General features: G+C 37.7%; 2 protein-coding genes across 2 annotated transcripts; both read right to left on the reverse strand.

Moving 5' to 3' along the window:
• LOC149095509 (uncharacterized) lies at positions 1 to 2,972 on the reverse strand. Its single transcript, XM_089281871.1, has 5 exons — positions 2,628 to 2,972; positions 2,197 to 2,253; positions 1,444 to 1,491; positions 1,151 to 1,197; positions 1 to 104 (listed from the first exon to the last, which is right to left on the reverse strand). The coding sequence occupies exons 1-5, from the start codon at positions 2,754 to 2,756 to the stop codon at positions 23 to 25; spliced, it is 363 nt and encodes a 120-aa protein (XP_089137997.1). The 5' UTR covers positions 2,757 to 2,972; the 3' UTR covers positions 1 to 22.
• A 482-nt stretch (positions 2,973 to 3,454) lies between these two features.
• LOC149095510 (uncharacterized) lies at positions 3,455 to 8,958 on the reverse strand. Its single transcript, XM_089281870.1, has 4 exons — positions 8,898 to 8,958; positions 6,018 to 6,284; positions 3,894 to 4,100; positions 3,455 to 3,661 (listed from the first exon to the last, which is right to left on the reverse strand). The coding sequence occupies exons 2-4, from the start codon at positions 6,084 to 6,086 to the stop codon at positions 3,455 to 3,457; spliced, it is 483 nt and encodes a 160-aa protein (XP_089137996.1). The 5' UTR covers positions 6,087 to 6,284; positions 8,898 to 8,958.
• Between the last annotated feature and the right edge of the window lie 10,802 nt (positions 8,959 to 19,760).

The raw sequence follows: 19,760 nt of genomic DNA on the forward strand, positions 1-19,760 counted from the left end.
ACTGACTGACTTACTGACTAAATTAATACATTAAGAAATAAATAAATATTATGACATTTACCTTTTCTAACCAAGGCAGCCTTTGTGAACTCTTCATCCAAAGCCTGTTGATCAGATGTTGATATAAGAATCATGAACAAGTACTGTGAAACTAAAACAACTGATATTTTACTAGGCAGAGTTCATACTTAAGTTTTCACTTGTATTAAATGATTCTGAAAACTCATCACATGTGATCAGTCAGTCACATTTGATGAATTTCGCATTCGGATGGTAATATTTACCACTAATTAACCGAGAGTGAGGTCTTTACGGGAAAATCTCAAACCGGGACCATGCCGCATTAACCGAGCAATAGAGAGTTTAAGAAAGCCACGACGGCAACGGCAACGTCGCTAAACAAAAGGTTTAATGAGCAGAACAATGACTGTGCACGCGCGTTATGATTCTTGGTACATTTCTTTGCCGTCCCCTGCAAAACAAGAACGTGAAATGGCCAAATTCCGCGTTGTCTGAACAACGTAAACCACAACACCTAAGATTTGAAATTTCTATTTCAAATTTATCTCTGTGTCCCAGATTCAGTTTCGTGATACTTTTGACAGTCATAAACAAAGTAAATGACTCAAGAGTATCACGAGATTCGTAGGTAACATATAAATTCATTTTTAATCGACGTTTTCCTCGGCGTCGTCGTCGTAGCTTCTTAAACTCCCTAATAGCAAAGTCAATACGGCAAGGCCGTGGCTTGAGATTTTTCCTTATGGACTGAATGTTCGAGGTTAATAAGTTGTTTATTATATGGCTTTTTGCTTCAGTTTAGCAGGCCCGTAATCGACCCGTGGGCATTACGGGAGAATAATGCCGTATAATAAGCTAATCAGAGCTCGCATTCTAAAGGCTACAAACACAAGCCATCTAACAAAGCGTTGTATTGTTTTTCCATTTTTTAGAAGAGAAGTTTTCATTCCTTTTCATCCACCTTATTGCCAAATTACATCATTTGATTACAAACTTCTGCAAGGAATTACTTTCCAACATGCCTGTCTGAGCATTTACTTAAACCTTTTGTGTAAAACATTGTGGTAACTGAAAAAACGTCAGTACTGTAGTGCTTTAATACACAGCTAATCCCAATAAACAGATGTACCAATTTGTCCACATCATCCTGGTCCATTCTGGCATTACTGCTGGTACCTAAATATATAGAAATCAACAAAATTGAGACAGAATACTTAGTTGTTTGAGCCACTAGTTGGACATTTGTATAGAATTCTGTATAGTTTCTTTCAGTACCTCTCATTTCAATAAAAATATCATGAAATAACTATTTTAATTTTAATTATTATAACTTAGAGATATATCATTGCCATCAGAAGGTAGCGCAACTATTGCATTTCTAAAGTGCATTTATACTGCCAAATAAAATTTATAATTCATCACCTTCTTCCTTTCCAGTTTCTGGCCCTTTAGACCTATGAGATTCCATTTCTGCAGGTATCAAAGATGAAAAGACCACAGTCAATTATAACCATTTGTCATGGTTTGAACATACAAAGCGTATTACAAAGAGAACTGTTATTTATAGCATTAATTTTGATAGACAGTCAAGTCCTTTTTAGGACATAATTTGCTCTAACTTTGTCACGATAAAAGGGCATAATATTGTTCCAAAAAGGTATTTTCAGTATTTGGCGAACATTCTGAAGTAAAATTTCGTCATCATCAACAACAGTCTCCAAAGGGGTTGATACCTATAAAAACAATAATCTAGAACTTACTTTATTAACATATTACAGAAATTGATTATAAAAAATTCATTAATACTCAATATAATTACTTTTGTGCTCTTGCCTGTAAATATGAAGAATCATGCAACATGCAGGAGTGAAATTTTATAATTTATTTTATTTTACCTGAAAGACCCCTTGGAAAACTATTTTCAAAAATTATGTTTACAAGTCCTGCTGCATTTTTAGTTTTGTGAATTTAAGAAAAGTTCAAAATACCTACAAATGCCCATGTGGGCCCCCAGACAATTTGTTAAAATCATACATCTTTAACAAGTTAAGGTTGTGTGCATAAATGAAACATTGTGTAGTTACGTCATTTCAACAGTGAATAAACCATCCACTTCCCTGTTCTAGAATATAAAAATTAGGAGTCAATGGGTTAAAGTGAGAAGCTAAATATTACCTTGTCATTTAAAATGGTATCCACAGGAACTGAAGTTCCACTGGCTGCTTCTTCACTCTTTAAAACAACGTACAGTGTGTTGCAGCATTTTTTTCTTTATTTATTTATGGATTCTACAAGAAGTGATAATTTAACATGGGCCACGAGCATCTTTGTCAATATTGCTAGCACTTTACATAGGTGATGGAACTGTGTAGCACAAGACTTTAAATTTATTATTTATAATTCTATGAGTCCTGGATTTTTTTTTTTTGAGATCAGGTGTAATGTCTCACAATATGGCAAAAGAGAAGGATTAAAAATTAATTTTTAATTGGCAGTACTTTATAAAGACAGACAGCACAGCTGTTAATGGGAACTACATTCTTTTGTTGTTAAGATTATTACTAACTGTTAGTAAGTTATAACTTGATCAATTTTAATTATTTTACCTCTTTGAGGACATCCCCAAAAACTTGATTCTCTGGTTTCTTCATATGCTGAACGAATGTTTGAAAACAAAACAGAAAAAGTGAGTTCTGTACATTGACTTTATTCCCAAGTTGGTATATAGACCACATTTCAAAAAAGCCAAAAAATTATTTCATGGTGTCTGTTATTGTTATCTCAAAAAAGGCTTTAAACATGACAAGGAGGTAAAAACAATGATAATACAAAAACATCAAAGAAAATATATTTTTGACAGATAATGTTATCTAGTAACTTTAACAACAGTTCAAACTTATTACTCAGGGGGCTAATGCAACCACCACCATGACAGAAACACGAATGCCACCAAACAAAAGATTCAATAAGTTGTATAAGGGCTCTGCATCTGAGTTATCAATCTTGGTACATTTCTTAAATCAATCTACATTGTACAAAACAACAACTTGGAATAATAAAATTCTGCATACTGTTTGAGGAAAACGGAATCACTAGCAATGGTGAATTTGTAAATTTTCAAGTTGGAATTCAACATGATCATATTTAGTTAGCTCTGACAGCTATAGACAAAGTGAATGCACGCATGCAGATTGTCATGAGATTATCATTATAGTTGTCCAACACATCACTGTCTTGGCTGCATAACTAATAACAGTCAAATGGAACCAGGGGAACAGTAAATGCTAGTCACAGTGGCAGTCACTCATTGACCTGTGACATCATATATCCTCAGTTCCTAGCCCTGGACACCTTTGGTGTGTTGTTTACTATCACCATCAAAAAATACTGTTAAAAGAATGTCACAAGTCTTCTCTATACGCATATACCTTCATCATTGTTGATTAGTATCTCGGTTGAAAAAAGGCGCCTTTGAACGTGCAAGCATCCTGACAACTGTCCTCTTCCTGGCAAAGTCAGTCATCCCACACATCCTCTTCCCAGTGAAAACAAGTGCTTCATCTACAAGTACTTTAAATCCTAAGACATCGCCACACTTCCATTTGGTTAAAGATGTTTTTGGGATAAAGAAATGCTTTGTCTGAAAAAAAAAAATACAATTACATAGCCAAAATGAGATTGGTTAAACAGTATTAGGCTATAATGAGCAATGTGTCTTACATGTATGTGTGATTAATTCCTGCAGCCTGACTTACATGTAACTCAGGATTGTGTCATTTGTACATTATTTTTCACTCAAGCAAATTATAAGTTATTGCATTTGACATGTTATCCAAAAGTATATAATAAACCAAAACCAAATTAAGCAAGACCTTTTCAGGAACAACGGAACAGCTTTGAACAATCCTGTTGACCACTGCCGTCATCTCTGCCACTTCCTCCTCATTATAATCAACAGCACTGTCTGCCCTCCCTTCATCTTGATCCAGAAGCTGCATGTGCCTGGGCACTACTTTCTCAGAGAAGAAGCTCTCTACTATATTAAGATAGGCTTCTTTCAATTGGAGTTTCCCTAGTATCTACAAGGAAACAAATTTCAAAATTAAGCTCCCTTGCGGTATTTTATTGATGTCAGTCTAAGGTAAGGCTATTACAAATAATTTGCCAAAAGTACATGTTGTAAGATTTTTTTATTTTCTTACTGTTAATGAATAACCCTCTATGACTCAATTCTTAAATACCATGACCACATCCGTAACATATAACTGTTTCCCAGCTAACAGTCTAGGGAGTTTTGAAACCCAGGTTTCATAAATTTCATTCTATATTACTACCATTGATCTCATTCTTAATCTCCATAGCAATGTATGTCTGCTCAACAAAACTGTCTGTACAAAGATCAAGTCACAATCAAAAATATATAGTCTTGTGTTTGTAGCCCATCTTCATCTGTTGTCAGTGGTTATAGAGAGACTCAATTTTACAAGTACATTTAATTGTTCACAATGACTGCCTACTTTCTTGCACGATCACTGGCTTACATGTATTTTTATCATCAGTAGGAGTACAGACTCACAGCTGACATCATCGTGAACAGTTTCAGCGACATTTAGCATGTGATTTTGCTTTCTCAATATAGCCAAAAATTGCATCTAAACAGGATTAACAGATAGCTAGCCTGAAGATCAGCTTGTGAATATAATGAATTCAACTGTGAAGTGAAAAATATTGGGTAAATTATTGTAGTTTGGCATGAAAATTTACCGCAATACAGTAGAACCCTTTTTTTGCTGTGTTCGAGTATTTGATGAAAATAAACTAAACTTGGGAATAATTCAGTATGTTTTCAGGAATTTCCCAGTGGAATAAAGGCCGTGATTCTATGGATCATTTTGGCTTAATTCAATTTAGCTTTTAACCGGTGTTTTCCTCTAGTGAAGCCTCCATTTGACAATTTTGGATTTTGTTAACAGTGAAACCTGTATTAGGCAGACCCCATATTAAGCAGACACCCTCTTTTAAGTGGACACCAGCTTTAATAAGTCCCAAATTTTTTTTCCCACATTTACAGTAATTAAAAATCAACCGGCATTCAGCAGACACCTCTTAATTAAACAGATGCAGACACCAATATTAAGACATTTTGTTGCACAAAACCTGCAGTAAGCGGACACTTAAAGGGCTCATTTTACTTCTAAAGGTTCAGCTGAGACTCCTGTACATTTTTCAGCAATATCGTTTTTAAGCTGAGTGATTATTCCAGATTGATGCAGTGATCAACTGGACATTGTGCTATGAGCAGTCTTAGCTATTCTTTGCTGTTACATGCTAAGCTGTGTTACAAAACGGTTAATAATTGACTATTATTGCACAACATACTAGAACCTGTTTTGAGCTGACAGCCTGTGTTAAGCAGACACTAGTAAGGGTGTCTGCCTAGCAATCACTAGAAGGGTGTCTGCCTAATACAGGTTTCACTGTAATGAAAATAAAAAACACAGCAAGCAGATTCTTATGCATCTGTGTTCTTATTGATGATAAATTTGGTCATAAATATTACATTGTCAAAGTTGTATGGATGAAGGCAAGTGGATCTGCAGACTACTTTGACAATGAACTTTATGATGCAATTTACCATTAATAAGAGGACAGATACTTAAAAAACCAGTGTCAATTTGTTAAATTTCACAACTTTTATAAGACCCACATTCATAAATATCACATATTTTTAAAAGTATGGTATGGATTCACATACTTTGCCCTGGCATGGAAACCAGAATTCAAATAACTTCCACTTCTATAATATTACTGACATTTTGATAACACAGACAATAAACTCTACTCCTTAGGTTCAACTAAATTGAAAATTGGAGTACAGATCAAACTCTGAAAAAAAAAGGAAATTTCTCTTACTGATTCTCTAAAGTATTTTCAGAGAACCGAAAACAAAATCAAGATTGTCAGAATTTTGTTGCATTACCTGCCTATATACTTACCTTTCCAGTTGCAAACAAAACAAGAGCATAATTCATTTGGCTCCTCATATCCAGTCTTGTTTCTCCCATGATGTTACATACATCTCTTTAAAAAGGTCATCTTCTCTCATTGTTGCAAAGGAGGATCCCAGCTCTATCAGTGTCCCTACACTGAGAAATGTCCTTTCAAGGACTGGCTGTAATTCAGCTTTTAAACTAAGGCAGTGTTCCAACCTTTGTTTCCCACCAACTTTACTGATAGGAATAACTGCTATTCTTGAAAAAACCCTGGAATGCACATTTCAAAAAGAAACAATCAATTACAAGTAAAAAATACTTGATGCACTACACCTGAAACTGAGAATGCAATTCTCTTGGAATGATGGTTACCTATATGCAAAACCGTGTAATTGATAAACTGGTAAATAATTATCCATGTTGCAGTTATGCAACTTTAACATACTAATAACAAAACTTGTAATGATATATACAAATTTATACCAAAAAATATCTTACCGTATTCATCTATACAGGTGATACTCTGAATCTCCACAGACAAGCAGTGGTGATTAAATTTTTTCAAAATGAAATGATTTAGAAAAAGAGGAACAAACATTCCATCCTGTGCAAATCATAATAATAACAATCACATTCTAACTGGCTGCAGTACTACTACAGTGCAGCTCAGATATATCCGAACCAAAAAATACGCGTAATTCGCGTCAGCCCAATACGCGTATGTGCGTATACATACATATATATGCACATACGCATATGCATATACACATAATTATACAGTATATACGCATATGCCTGATTAGTACATGTATGTATGAGCTAACCTATTGTTTTTTTCTTTTCTTAACAGGTCATTGTTGTTTTCAATGGCTTGACAGCTTGCCCCAGAGCAAGAAAGAGTTTTCTTTATTTTGAACACATGTATACAGTATATGCACATATGCCTTCAGACGACTTATTAGCAAAATGTAAGCTGAAACTAACATTTTGCAATTGGGCACTTGACACAAAATTAACTGACTGAATATTAATTAAAAGAGAGAGTATTTTGCCGTTAAATCATAAATTTACTGTTTTTTTGTCAAATAGAACCGGGGATACACGCTTCAGCAATTTCATCTTCATGGAGCAAACACAACCGAAAGATAACATTTTTTTGACGCAAAGTGAACAAGGGTCCAAGCAAGCAACTTGGAGACATGTGCTGAAACACCCAACTTTTCCTTGAAGAAAATTAAAAATAACAAAATGTGAGCAGCGCACCATAGAAACTTCGAGTATTTTACCATTTGAATGAACGGTTTGTGTCAGATACATGTACATGTATAATGGGAGATATCATTTTTCCACAAGGTCTTCGGAATACTTCAAAGTAGCCTTCAAACAGTAAACATCTTGCAAGCGACTTGCCGACGCATACTGAAACACAGAACTTTTCCCTGAAGAAAAAAAATAACTAGATGTGAGCAGCGCGCCATAGCAACTTTGGTAAACAATTCTTTGGCTAAAGAAGGATTATTTCACAGTTTAAATGAACCAGAGATATCATTTTTTCAAAAAGGATCCTCAGAACGGTTCAGACAATAAACATTTTGCAAATGACTTGCCAATGCGTGTCGAAACACAGAACTTTTTCTTGCAGAAAAAATAACTAAACATGAGCAGCACACCATAGAAACTTGGATAAACAGTTTTTTCGTCAAGGAAAGAGTATTTTACCATTTGAATAAATGATCTGTGTCAAATATAACCAGAGATTTTATTTTTTTGACTAGGATCTTCAGAACGCTTAATTCAGACAAAGAAACATTTGTAAACAACTTGCCGACACGTGCTGAAACATAGATCTTTACTTGTAAAAACATAGAGTTCACGTGTTAAAATAGGGAGTTCAAGAGACTGCTTCAATTTTCTTCCCATTTTTGGTAGCTAAAGATCAAGCAAGTGTTAATAAACGGTAGTTTGTCAGCGAATTTGTGAAGTGATTGAAAACTCAAAATATAATAGCTTTCATTGATTGGCACGATGTTTTAACAATATGCAAATTTCGCTTTGAAGCATTTTCATTCCCAGAAATATAATGTCCTTTGTTTGACTAACAATGCTTCACATAAAGAAACCTATGGGAATGCATAACAAAGAGACATATATGCACGTATATATCTGTATATGTGGGCATATACACGCACATATGTGCGCGTATTGATGTACGCGTATATGCAAAATATGGTCGTATAAAATGCGTATGCGTAGTTTGCATATATCTGAGCTGCACTGTAATTTGGGGTACCTAACTAACCTAGCAAGAAATCAGGCAGGCTCCTAAGTGCATACAACTATATTGGAAGTAAGTAATATACTAGGCTAAATAAAAATACATATGATTAAACAAGGGTAAATAGATTATGATGAAACATTCAAAAGTTTTAGTGGCAATGTATAAAATATAGTGCTAGCAATTATAACTGATCTGTTGTTTCTGGTTGTTTCTAGCTATAATTAGTACACTAGTACAATTTGTTAGTTTTATAACATTGGCTAACATGTACGGTCAACGGCCTTAAACCAGCTTACACGTAAACTATCACGATGTAGCAGGATGTATCCTGCTACATCGCTGCCAGTCATTAGCAGATAGCAGACTGAAGTTTGAATTAATAGTGTTGGCAGATAAGGTTACTTCTGAACTAGGTGGGGTTAAGATTACTTTCTGTGTGATTGTTCTTGGATAAAACGTATTTTACTACACAGATGTTTTACACACGGTGTAAGCTTATATATTAAAGCTAATAGTTTGCAACAACTACATGTACGTATAAATGTACATTTAAGTAAAGTGAGTTAATTTTTTTAAATAAAGAGATGATCAGGTCATTGCTGTACCTTCTACAACTCTAAAACATGGTATGTGGTGATACTGGAATGAAGTTTCCTAGCGCATTCGTGACACAAAAACGTTTGAGGCCCACAGTAACGGCATCTTCTTGCAGTTGAGGTTTTCAGGCACCAAATACAAACTGCCCCAGTTGGAAGGGAAGATTTCTCAATGGCAACATAACCAAGGCGATCTCTGATCTTAGTCCACTTTATCTCTTGCTGTATTCGGCGATTTTCATGAGTAGTAAACGCTCCTCCACTACTCTGACGGCCTAAGGACAAAGAAATAGCTTGCCTTCTTGAACCCCTTCTGTCAAGGAAAGTAGCTTTGAAAGAAACAGCCTTTCAACGCTTCAGGATTAGGGGAACAAACTACCCCATAAGTAGAAATTCGTCCGCCATGTTGGATTTAGATTGGGAAATTTTAAGCTAAACGAGGATTGGTCAGATTTCTAGTACGTCCCTTTCCATTGTCAGAAACCGCTGTCAAACGAGACTGTACTCGCAACCACTCGGTGTAGGCCTACTCCTGAGGAGGTTAGTCCGAATGTGTTCAAATATTCAATTTGGGGAAGACGCGGGAGTTTTTAAATCAAGTAAGCTACAGTTATTTCATCGTGCTTTTGACCAAAGATGTTGCTCATGTTTATTTTACGGTCATTTGAAGGAAGTCTAGCTTTGATATCTATGTTTAACCAGGTCACTACAGTAGCTGTCGCTGCTTTACAACCCTAGCTTGAATTGAAAGGCCCAAGTTGTGCATGCTATTTCACGGTAAGATCACAAAATGTTTTTAATTGTGCAGGTTATGGTTATGAACAAGTAAAATCTGGATATGGGCTTTATGAGCAGTGTTTCATTCCACTGAAAATTATGGTCACAAGATCAACTTGTGAGCTAGGCCCTTCGGTATATACTTGAGCGAACTACAAACTATAAATTTAGTCTTAGTGAAGTATCCATCATACCTCAATGGAAAGTAGATATTTGTTTGGTCGGTTCTTGATTTTTTCCCCAAAGTTCCTTGTTCTCTTGCAGCATTTCATCGCTGTTGCTCGCATTTTGGTGGATTTGCAAAATATTCTTTCCTGCCTCGAGTGTGTTTATTGTCCATTGCTCACTGATAGTTAGATTGTTTGATATTGCATTATATTAGTGTACTTAACAGGTAGTGGATGCTGCCTGTAAGTTAGCATGTATAGAACCATATGTCGTGGAACAGAATAATTTTTTGTGGATAAGATACAGCAATAAAGAGGGGTGAGGCGCTGTGTGACACCTAGTCACAAAAGAGATAGCTGAAGGTGAATGAAGAGGGTTAGCAGAAGAAAGGAAATTAAATAGCCCCCAAAAATGGAATAGCAAAATTGTGTTTTGTTGTCTTGCTCTTGTTCTGAAAAAGAATGAAAAAAATTACCAACAGGGCTCTACACTCAACCTCATTCCCAGGGTCTCTCATCTTACTGCTCCCTGGGGTGAGTGAAGAGAGACCCTGGTTGGCCATGTTGCAAGAAGAAATGGAAATTATCAGTTGAGCGGAGTCGTTTGATTATGTTACAGCATTTTTAGAGGTCACAGGTCTGCATGGCTTCCGCTGTTAAGTGCACGTCGCTTCTCAGAGTTTGACACCTCTGTAATTTGCCATGCCGTGCTTATACTTTGTTTAGGTTCGTTTCTATTGCAAGATATGTTTTAAGGCTCTAAGTATTGGCTCTCCAGGAACAAAGATTAAAATATTCCACGAAGATATTGCTTACTTGCATTCGATATTGTGACACCGCAGGTGACGCCGGGCCTGGCTATTTGATTAGAACTGTTTGCAAAGTGCGTTGCACGAATATCATATTTATCTTCGTCCAGCTTTTCTTCAGAGACTGTCGTAGCTTTACTTTGGGAAATTTATACGTTTTCCTGGAGACATTCTTATGTTTTTTGCACCAATTTGATCGTGTGCATTCAGAGGAGAAACAGCAAGTACTACGGGATGAAATTGTGCTGCTCGACGCCCACAGTTGAAATATGAGTGACTTTCTATAAATCCAGTGGGTAAGACGGCAACACTTAAAATCACGACCACTAAATTGCCTGAGACAGACTTGCTTAACCTTTAGGTAAACGTTGGAGTAGATATTATTCGAAATTTCAGCCTGAAAGCTAATTAACAATTATTCCATGAAACCGCGTTGGATATGAAGTGATAAATAACCAACGAGCGCGTAGCGCGAGTTGGTTATGATCACTTCATATCCAACAAGGTCGAATGGAATAATTGTTTTAGTATATTCTTAATCGGGTTTTTGCCGCCGATTTTTATTTCAACAATTTTACAGAGCGGAAAATTTTTAAACTTGGCGCACTGTTTTCCATATAAGGTAAAACTCCGACTAATGGCTCATAGTCGGAGTTTTTGAGCCAATCAGAGAGCTAGAAATGCAATAGTCGGAGCTGAGAATATACTAAGTATTGATAAACGCCGTAGATAATGGCAGTCGCAGGGCAATACTTTGAATTCGACAAAGCTCAACGCAACAAATTGCTGATTACAGAGGACCCCTTCCTGATGTTCTCAATTGTCAAAGTGGGATGTGACCAGACCCAGCCAGGGTCTCTCGTCGCTCGCTCCAGAGGGCGGTAAGATTAGAGACCCTGGGAACGAGGTTGCTCTACACTAGATTTTCAACTTACTAGCTTAGTGGCTAGTGACACCTTATGTTACTAGTCAAATAAAAATAATTAACTAGCCAAGTGTTGACGTTGGCTGGGTAAAACAACAGCAGAATTACTAGTAAGACTTGAATGCACAATGCAAGCGACTCTCTTTAATACCTATTGTTGGTAATTACTTTGTGTGTAAACCAGCTCCAATTGATTCATGGGAGACTCTTGCCAGTGACAGGAGTGCGTGGAAAACAAATTGCACCAAAGCCCTACGAGAGGGAGAAAAGCTTCTGCACATCACAGCGGATACCAGGAGAGAACATCAGAAGGCCAGGGCCCTTGCTCCATCCACTGATTCCACTTATGTCTGTGGTTCTTGTCATTGCATCTGCCGATCACGAATCGGACTCCAAAGCCATCTCAGAAAATGTTTAAGGAAATGTACAATTACTAACACGCGCTAAAATTATGGACTAGATTGTCCAATAATGCCAATACTACTACTAAACCAGTTCCAATAAAAGACTTTCAGAACTCTGTTTTTCTTTGAGACTTCCTTGTAAAAAATATCGATATCCCAAGACGTCATTGTAAAAACTGTCAAGGCCTCCTCACTCTCTTCACAGACAGGAGCTGTAGAATTCAAACTGTTTCAAAAGCAGCATTAGTGGAATTAGACTAATAATAAATGTCAAAGGAAATAAATCTTTCTCACGTAATTATTTCTGCAGTAGTAAGTTTTGTCAGTATGGACACAATGACAAATCACTTCTGTTGTTATGCTAAATAAAATGTTATCCCTTTGCAGTTCTGTACGATTTTGTGCATGATTTTCTCAGTTCAAGATGCTCAAGTGTATCTCTTGCAGGAACTACAGTGCAAGGATTTTCTGGCTGTGATGAAGGAAAATCATCCATGCATTGAGGAAAAGTACCAGGTGATGAAATGACACATCTTGATGAAGAGGTGGCTAACAGCAATTGCGTGAACTGAGGAGGATTCAGGTTGTCTGCCCAAAGGTGTCACAGCAACAAAGATGCTACACATGCACCCCTGCCCACACACGCCAACCTTTGTCTCCAACCATGCACTCCAGTGTTGCACCATCACCACAGCTGCATTGCCTCCACGTTTGCTGCTGTAACACCTTTGTGCAAAAGCATGGTGAATCCTCTCCACCTCATGTCACTGGTGTAAGCTACTTCTTTGTCGAGGTGTGTCAGTTCATTGCTTGAGACTAACCCAAAGCAGCTAGTGGAAATCAGAAACCTACTGGCCAAAACAAAAATGTCTCCTAGTCTGTGGTGAGGTGTCTACCATTAATGTCGAGCCCTGTGGCTAGTAGGTTTCCACTTTGGCTAGTAAACAAAATGAAATTGGCCAAACTAGTTGCTGTCTTCCTCAATGAAGACAAACACTAACACTTTTCTCGGAAACAAGGTAAGAATTTCATTGTGGTGTTATCATGTTTACTTTTCGTTGTTTGGTACTTGAAAGGGTATAAAAACTGAGCATGTTATTATGTTGAAAGAAATATTTGACAAACAAGACAGCATTTTCTGAAATCATACATCGATGTTCTTTTCTTGTTACAAATTAGTAGCACAAAACATGAGCACCCTGATAAAATCATGTACAAAATCGTGCAGAACTGTAAAGGGATAACATTTCATTTAGCGTAACAACATACAGGTGATTTGTTGTTGTTTCCATACTGACAGAACTTACCACTGCAGAAATAACCAGTGAGAAAGATTTATTTCCTTTGACCTTTATTAGCAGTCAAATTTTGCTAATGCTGCCTTTGAAACAGTTTGAATTCTACAGCTCCTGTCTGTGAAGAGACTGAAGAAGTCTCGACAGTTTTTACAATGACGTCTTGGGGTCTGGATATTTTTACAAGGAGGTATCAAAGAGTCCTTAAAGTCTTTTCAGGAAAATCACTGGATTTTTCTTTGTGATCTGTTGGCTTGAGAGATTTGATGTGAGGAAAACATGAGGCCATTGAACAAAATTAAAACCAGTGCAATTCGGTCATAAATTGGTTCGCCCTTGTGTTTAACATTACCAGTCAAGCGTGACACAAGGTGTGTCAACTGTATGTCAACTGGTCAAGAGGTTTCAGATGCAAAATTGCATTGTGTATTTTTTCCTTTAAAATTAATTCCATAATGTATTAAAGAGAGTCGCTTGCATTGTGTTTTCAAGTCTTGCTAGTGATTCTGCTGTTATTGTACCCAGTCAACATCAACACTTGGCTAGCAATTTTTTTTTTGTTTAGTGACATATAAGTTGTCACTAGCCACCAGGCCAGTAAGTTGAAAAAATAGCACCCAGCTCTGTAGCCAAAACTTAATTCCTACTCTAGCCTGTGGCAAGTTGGCTACCATTAGTGTCGAGCCCTGACCAAATTAACAGGATAAAGCAAAACAAACGTCTAACCATAGGAAGAGAATACATTAAGAGTTCACTGGTTACTCTACTGAGAATGAGCCAGGCAGCAAAAAGAGAAACAATTGTAGTCTATATACATTGCTTACTGGTAAGCCCTAAGTTCGCTCACTGCTTCTAATAATCAACTACATGTATCAAGGCAGGCTAAATTTGGCTACTTGAATATCAAATTTAATATATGGCATGTCACTGAGATGTTTTGTCAGAATTCTTCTCAAGTTAAAGGTGTTATCGCAAGTGTGTACTGTCAGCAAGTACTTTTTGGCAATGTTGGGAAGGGGTGGTGGGCCGGCCGGGGGTTGTAGGTTGGGGTGGTGAGTTGATGGCCTAATGGTTAGTTAGTTGGACTTTGGATCAATACGTCCAACATGGAGCCCAAGCTGGGGTTGCTGTGTCATGTTCTCAGGCACGACACCTTACCCTTGCAATGCCTTTCTCCACCCAAGAGTGTAATGGTACTGGCCAATTTGTTAGGGCAACCTGACAATTGCTGGGGGTCACCTGCAATGGACTAGCATCCCATCCAAGGGGAGAAGCAACACTCCTAGACACTTCATGTTACAGAAACTGGAGGGGAGCACTCGTGCTGATGATCCATCTGGCTTCTCTGTTCCCTTGGGAATGGAACAGACTTTCGTGCCCTGTAGCCAGGGAAGACATCACTGGAATGTACCCATTCTTAGCCACAAAGACTGGCAGGGGGATTTGGTGTCCTGTTTGAAACAAACCTTTCACCATTTAAGTCCAACACCCTTTACTGGATATACCATGAAACGTTTAAGTGAGGGAGGGAAAGGGCATTTGTTAACATGCACTTTTAGCAAGCAGTTATGCAACAGACGACTGGAAATGTGAAATGGCAGATTGGGACCAGGGCAGTTGTGGATTGTGTAATGGGGTGGGAAATCAGGGAATGGTACCCCTTGAGTCTGGTGGTACAGACAGGTTGATTCAGGAGTCCACAGTGAAGGAGAATTCCTCAGTAGTGATTTGGTTAGCACATGTTATTGTGGTCACCAAGGTTAGAATTCAGACCTCTGAATGAGTCTTTTTGTTATAGGAAAAAGATAGGTTATAAAACAACAGTTATTCGTGCTTGATATTCAGATGACACACCTTATTTGGATGATGCGCAGCTTCTGATTGGCTGTTGAAAATTGGGAAAATGATGTATTGCATGCTTGGTTGGGATGATCTCACATGTTTTATACTATAACAGAGCAGCAGATGGGGTGGAAAGAAAGTCATGGTTGGTGATCCTTTTATCATTTCAGAGACGTCTCCATCCTTTTGGCATTTAGCTCCAGATGTTTGAGTGTGTTCTTGCAGGAACTACAGTGCAGGGATTTTCTAGTTGTGATGAAGCATTATCTTCCATGTATTTAGGAGAAGTCTCAAGCAATGAAGTGACACACCTCGACAAAGAAGTAGCTTACATCAGTCACATGAGGTGGGGAGGATTCACCATGCTTTTGCACAAAGGTGTTACAGCAGCAAACGTGGAGGCAATGCAGATGTGGTGATGGCGCGGCACTGGAGCGCATGGTTGGAGGCAAAGTTTGGCGCGCGTGGGCAGGGGTGCATGTGCGGCATCTTTGTTGCTGTGACACCTTTGGGCAGATAACCTGAATCCTCCTCAGTTCATGCGATTGCTGTTAGCCACCTCTTTGTCAAGATGTGTTATTTCATCACCTGGTACTTTTTCTGAATGCATGGATGATTTTGCTTCATCACAGCCAGAAAATCCTTGCACTGTAGTTCCTGCAAGATATACACTTGAGCATCTTGAACTGAATGCCTGAAGGACAGAAATGTCACTGACATGAAGGAAAGATCCGCCACCATGTCTCACTCTCCACCCCACCTACTGCCATTATGGCTTGGAACATGTAACATTATTTCTACTGGGCATGGAATGCATTATTCTCCCAATTTTCAACAAATATCAAAAGCTGAGTTTCATCCCTATCAGATGTGGCATTTAAATATCAAAAGGAATAACTGTTGTTACAAAGGCTGCCTGTCTTTTTTCTATAATAAGAAATGACTCCTTCAGAATTCTGAATAGTGGCCTTGGTTACCACAACACCACATGCCAACCACATCACCACTGGGGGATCATCCTTCATTGTGGGTTCTTGAATCAACTTGCCTGTACAGCCGCACTCGAGGAGCTTCACTCTCCGATGTCCTCTCCTCATTCCATGATCCACCATTACCCTGGTCCCAAGCTGTCATTTTACATTTCCAGCCATCTGCAGTGTAGCTGTCTGTTTGAAATGCATATTAACCAATGTCCTTTTCCCTCCCTCACTTGAACGTTTTGTTGGTACATCCAGTCAAGGGGGTTAAACTTTTATGGGAAAAGGTTTGCTTTAAACAGGAAATCAAATCCCTCGTCTGGTCTTTGCGGCTCGGAATGAGAACACTCTAGTGATTATTTCACCGGCTGCAGGGCGGGGAACTCTGTTCCACCCCTTCGGGATATGGATGAGCCAGATGGCTCATCAGTGCTGGTGCTTACCTTTGGTCTCTGCAACATGAAATGCCCAGGGGTATTGCCACTCTCTTTCTGGATGGGATTCTAGTCTATCACAGGTTACCCCTTGTTTTTGTCAGGTTGCTCCTACAATCGGTCAGTACCATTTTCACTCCTTGGAGGGGAGAGGTACTGGGAGAGTCAAGTGTCTTGCTCGAGAACATGACACAGCAACTCTGGCTTGGGCTCCATTTTGGACCTATTGATCCAGAGTCCAACTGATTTACCATTAGGCCATCAGCTCCTACCCCCGCACAACCTCCCACTACCCCTTCCCAACATTGGCAAAAAAGTTATTGTCAACAGTGCACACTTGTGATGTCAACTTTAAATCATGAAGAATTCTGATTCAACATCTCAAAGGCAGACCATACATCAATTTGGATATTCGAGCAGCCAAATTTAAGCTGGCTAGATACATGTACATGTAGTTGACTGATGCTAGCAGCTGGCAATGAATTGACTTAGGACTTACTGGTAGGTAACGCTTAAGTATAGTCCTTTCCCACCTTTTCCAGTTAATTTGTCTGGTACAGTTTATACCTTATAATGGGACTTTGGCTTGGGAAGCATTAATGGATATGGAAAAGACAAAATTTATAAGTTGGCCAGACTGCCACAGGCTATTTTAAGGGAACGTCCATAGATAATAAAGAGTCTCCAAGCAGCTTTGCTGGTCAAACCTAAAATTTTATATTATAAATAACTTTTAAGCAAACTTCCCTTCATTGGGTGGATTTAAGTTTGGGATAGCAATGAGAAACAGAAAACCTCTAAATTAGTAAAACTTGAAGTTGTGCATCCAGATTGGCATGTATTGGTATGGTGGATACTTCGCTCATAATTAATTTTAAGTCTGTTCTTGATCAGATTGATCATCTAAAATGGTGATAAGAGTGAGGAGTTTAATATGAAATCGAAGGTCTGTAGTGACTGGATCTTAAAGAGCTCATGTAACTCTCATGACTTGTAATTTAATACCAAGCAGAATTTTGCAAGACTCAAAAGCAAGATGTCGAAGTCAACATATTTTGTCAGTGTCTAATCTTCCAACACATGCGAAAGAAAATGGCCAGCCTTTCAACCTGTTTAGGTCCAGCTTTGAAATGAAAAAAGTCAGGAAAGAAGTCAGGATGGATAACCCCACCTTCCCCTTCCTCTGCTCTAATTTTATTGCAGAATATATTTGTGATTGTGACAAATGTTAATGTACTTTGCAGTTTTAGTATGGAACATGAAACTTAATATGAAATATTCTTGGAGGTATTTTAAAACAGGCATGATTCATGACAACTATATGGGAAACTACTTGAGAAATTCAACTGCATAGGATGGGATCAGTGATGATGTTATTAGAAAACTGCAAGTGGCGATGGAGCTTGTGGAGTTTCAGGACAGCACAACAGCGTCAAGTTGATGCAAAATGAATCACCAGCCCTGCGTGCTGTCGGAATGCAGAGTGTGAATACTTGGTTTGGTTTAAGTTGCTTGAGGTAGATTACAGTACATTCAAAGTGCATTGTATGATGAAGTTAATGTTGTCAGTCTTGTTCATTTGCTTATTCTTTGGTAAGAAGGTTTAAGGGGTTTATTTCAACACCTGCAGTGCACCAGGTGCTAAAATTTTCCCCTTTACTTGATCATGAAACAAAAAGCTAACTGTTGCTTTAAAAAGGCAGAAACAGCTGTTTACAAGTGTCTTTGTAAGGATTAGATGATAAAAATTCCCCATAATCTTTTTTTTTATTTTAATTTTTATAGAGAGACGATAGAGTATTGATTTGAAAATAATATACTCTATCATCCAGTTTAACATTTCACGCTCTGAGCAATCAGGGATGGTTAGACCAAATAGTCTAAAGCTGTGAAAAGTCCTCTGCAAGGCAGGGATCACACAGAGTGCGCAGATGTACATGTACACATAACCACACATTGTATGCTTGAATGCATGAATGTAAGGCCTCAATATAAGAAATGGTATGTTTCAACTAAGTGGAAAAACAGCAATCTTACATCATGCCTTTTCGTCTCAAAAGAAATTTTGAGACAAAAAGAATTTGAAAATTACTCTGCAAGAACAAAATTCTACTGAAGATTAGTCATGGTAGATGAGCAGACCTCCAGCTCCCCTCTTATGCAAATCCTATGGTCTCAGCAACTTTTCATTAAAGAAGATTATAAAGCATCGTATGTTTAACCCAAAGGATCTATAACAAAGGGCAGAATTATATCTATGGCTTCCTGGGTTTTATTTGTGTTAGTGTCACTCACCTCTTGAATATGTCAAGCTTCAATCTGGTGTCAGAAGGGACGAGAGGCAGCAAATTTGTGTATTAGTAGCAGAGTGTGATCAAGGAATTTTTGCCTTCAAAAGCACCAGAACTGTGAATTTGAAGTTATGAATATTGCTATCTTAACTGATGCAGATGAGGAACACCCTGAAAAGATTCTGTATTCCTCAGTTAAGCAACCATTTTATGCCACAGAAACATGTTATTTTAAGGGGTCAAGTTTCAGAACAACTCGCATTAATATCGATCGAATTAATGTTAATCCTAATGATTATTATAATCCAGCAATGGATTATTATAATCCAGTAATAGATCATTATAATCCAGTAATAGATTATTATAATCCTTTACTGAGGTTCGAGCCATGCCTTAATTAATCAGGATTAATATTAATCTTATGTAAGATTAATATTAATCTGATAAATATCAATCCTACATAGGATTCCTATTAATCCTTTGTGGCATTAATATTATTCCTACCTAGGATTAATCTTTGACCAAAGCTTCTGAAGATTGACATCATTTAACAATCTAAGGCATCCTTATCACTATCTCTTGGCAATTTGTTAAATAATGGTATCAATCGCTTTACATAACTATATAAGCTGTGGAAATATTTCGTTCATATGACACAGACTTGGCAGCACAAATTTGTACAAGTCTGTCAATAAAGAAAATATTCTATTCCAACCACAATGGATATGCTTCTTGTGCTAGTAGTTTGTGAAGAAAACTCTTTTATGTTGTTACACTCAGTCAACTTTTGCAATCTTTATTAATGGTTATGATATTTTAGTAGCAGAAGTTGGCAGTTGTGTCAGCTCTGCTGGTAATACAGTACAGTTGCAACTGACTTTTTTGCAGGGCCATGAAAATTCTTAATGTAGAATAGAATAAAGATCTTGAGTAACTTAAAAAATAACAAAG

Source organism: Orbicella faveolata, unplaced genomic scaffold, assembly GCF_042242905.1.
Source record: "Orbicella faveolata isolate gen_17 unplaced genomic scaffold, um_ofav_v1 contig_50, whole genome shotgun sequence".
NCBI classification, from domain to species: Eukaryota; Metazoa; Cnidaria; class Anthozoa; order Scleractinia; family Merulinidae; genus Orbicella; species Orbicella faveolata.

Excerpts from the sequence above, each read along its gene's own strand:
- LOC149095510 (XM_089281870.1), bottom strand. The coding sequence starts at position 6,086 with ATGGGAGAAACAAGACTGGATATGAGGAGCCAAATGAATTATGCTCTT. Across the intron at positions 4,101-6,017 it reads TTTTGTTTGCAACTGGAAAG|ATACTAGGGAAACTCCAATT; the intron begins GTAAGTATATAG and ends GTTTCCTTGTAG. Across the intron at positions 3,662-3,893 it reads GTTCCGTTGTTCCTGAAAAG|ACAAAGCATTTCTTTATCCC; the intron begins GTCTTGCTTAAT and ends TTTTTTTTTCAG.
- LOC149095509 (XM_089281871.1), bottom strand. The coding sequence starts at position 2,756 with ATGTGGTCTATATACCAACTTGGGAATAAAGTCAATGTACAGAACTCA. Across the intron at positions 2,254-2,627 it reads TTGGGGATGTCCTCAAAGAG|AGTGAAGAAGCAGCCAGTGG; the intron begins GTAAAATAATTA and ends GTTGTTTTAAAG. Across the intron at positions 1,492-2,196 it reads ATACCATTTTAAATGACAAG|AAATGGAATCTCATAGGTCT; the intron begins GTAATATTTAGC and ends TGATACCTGCAG.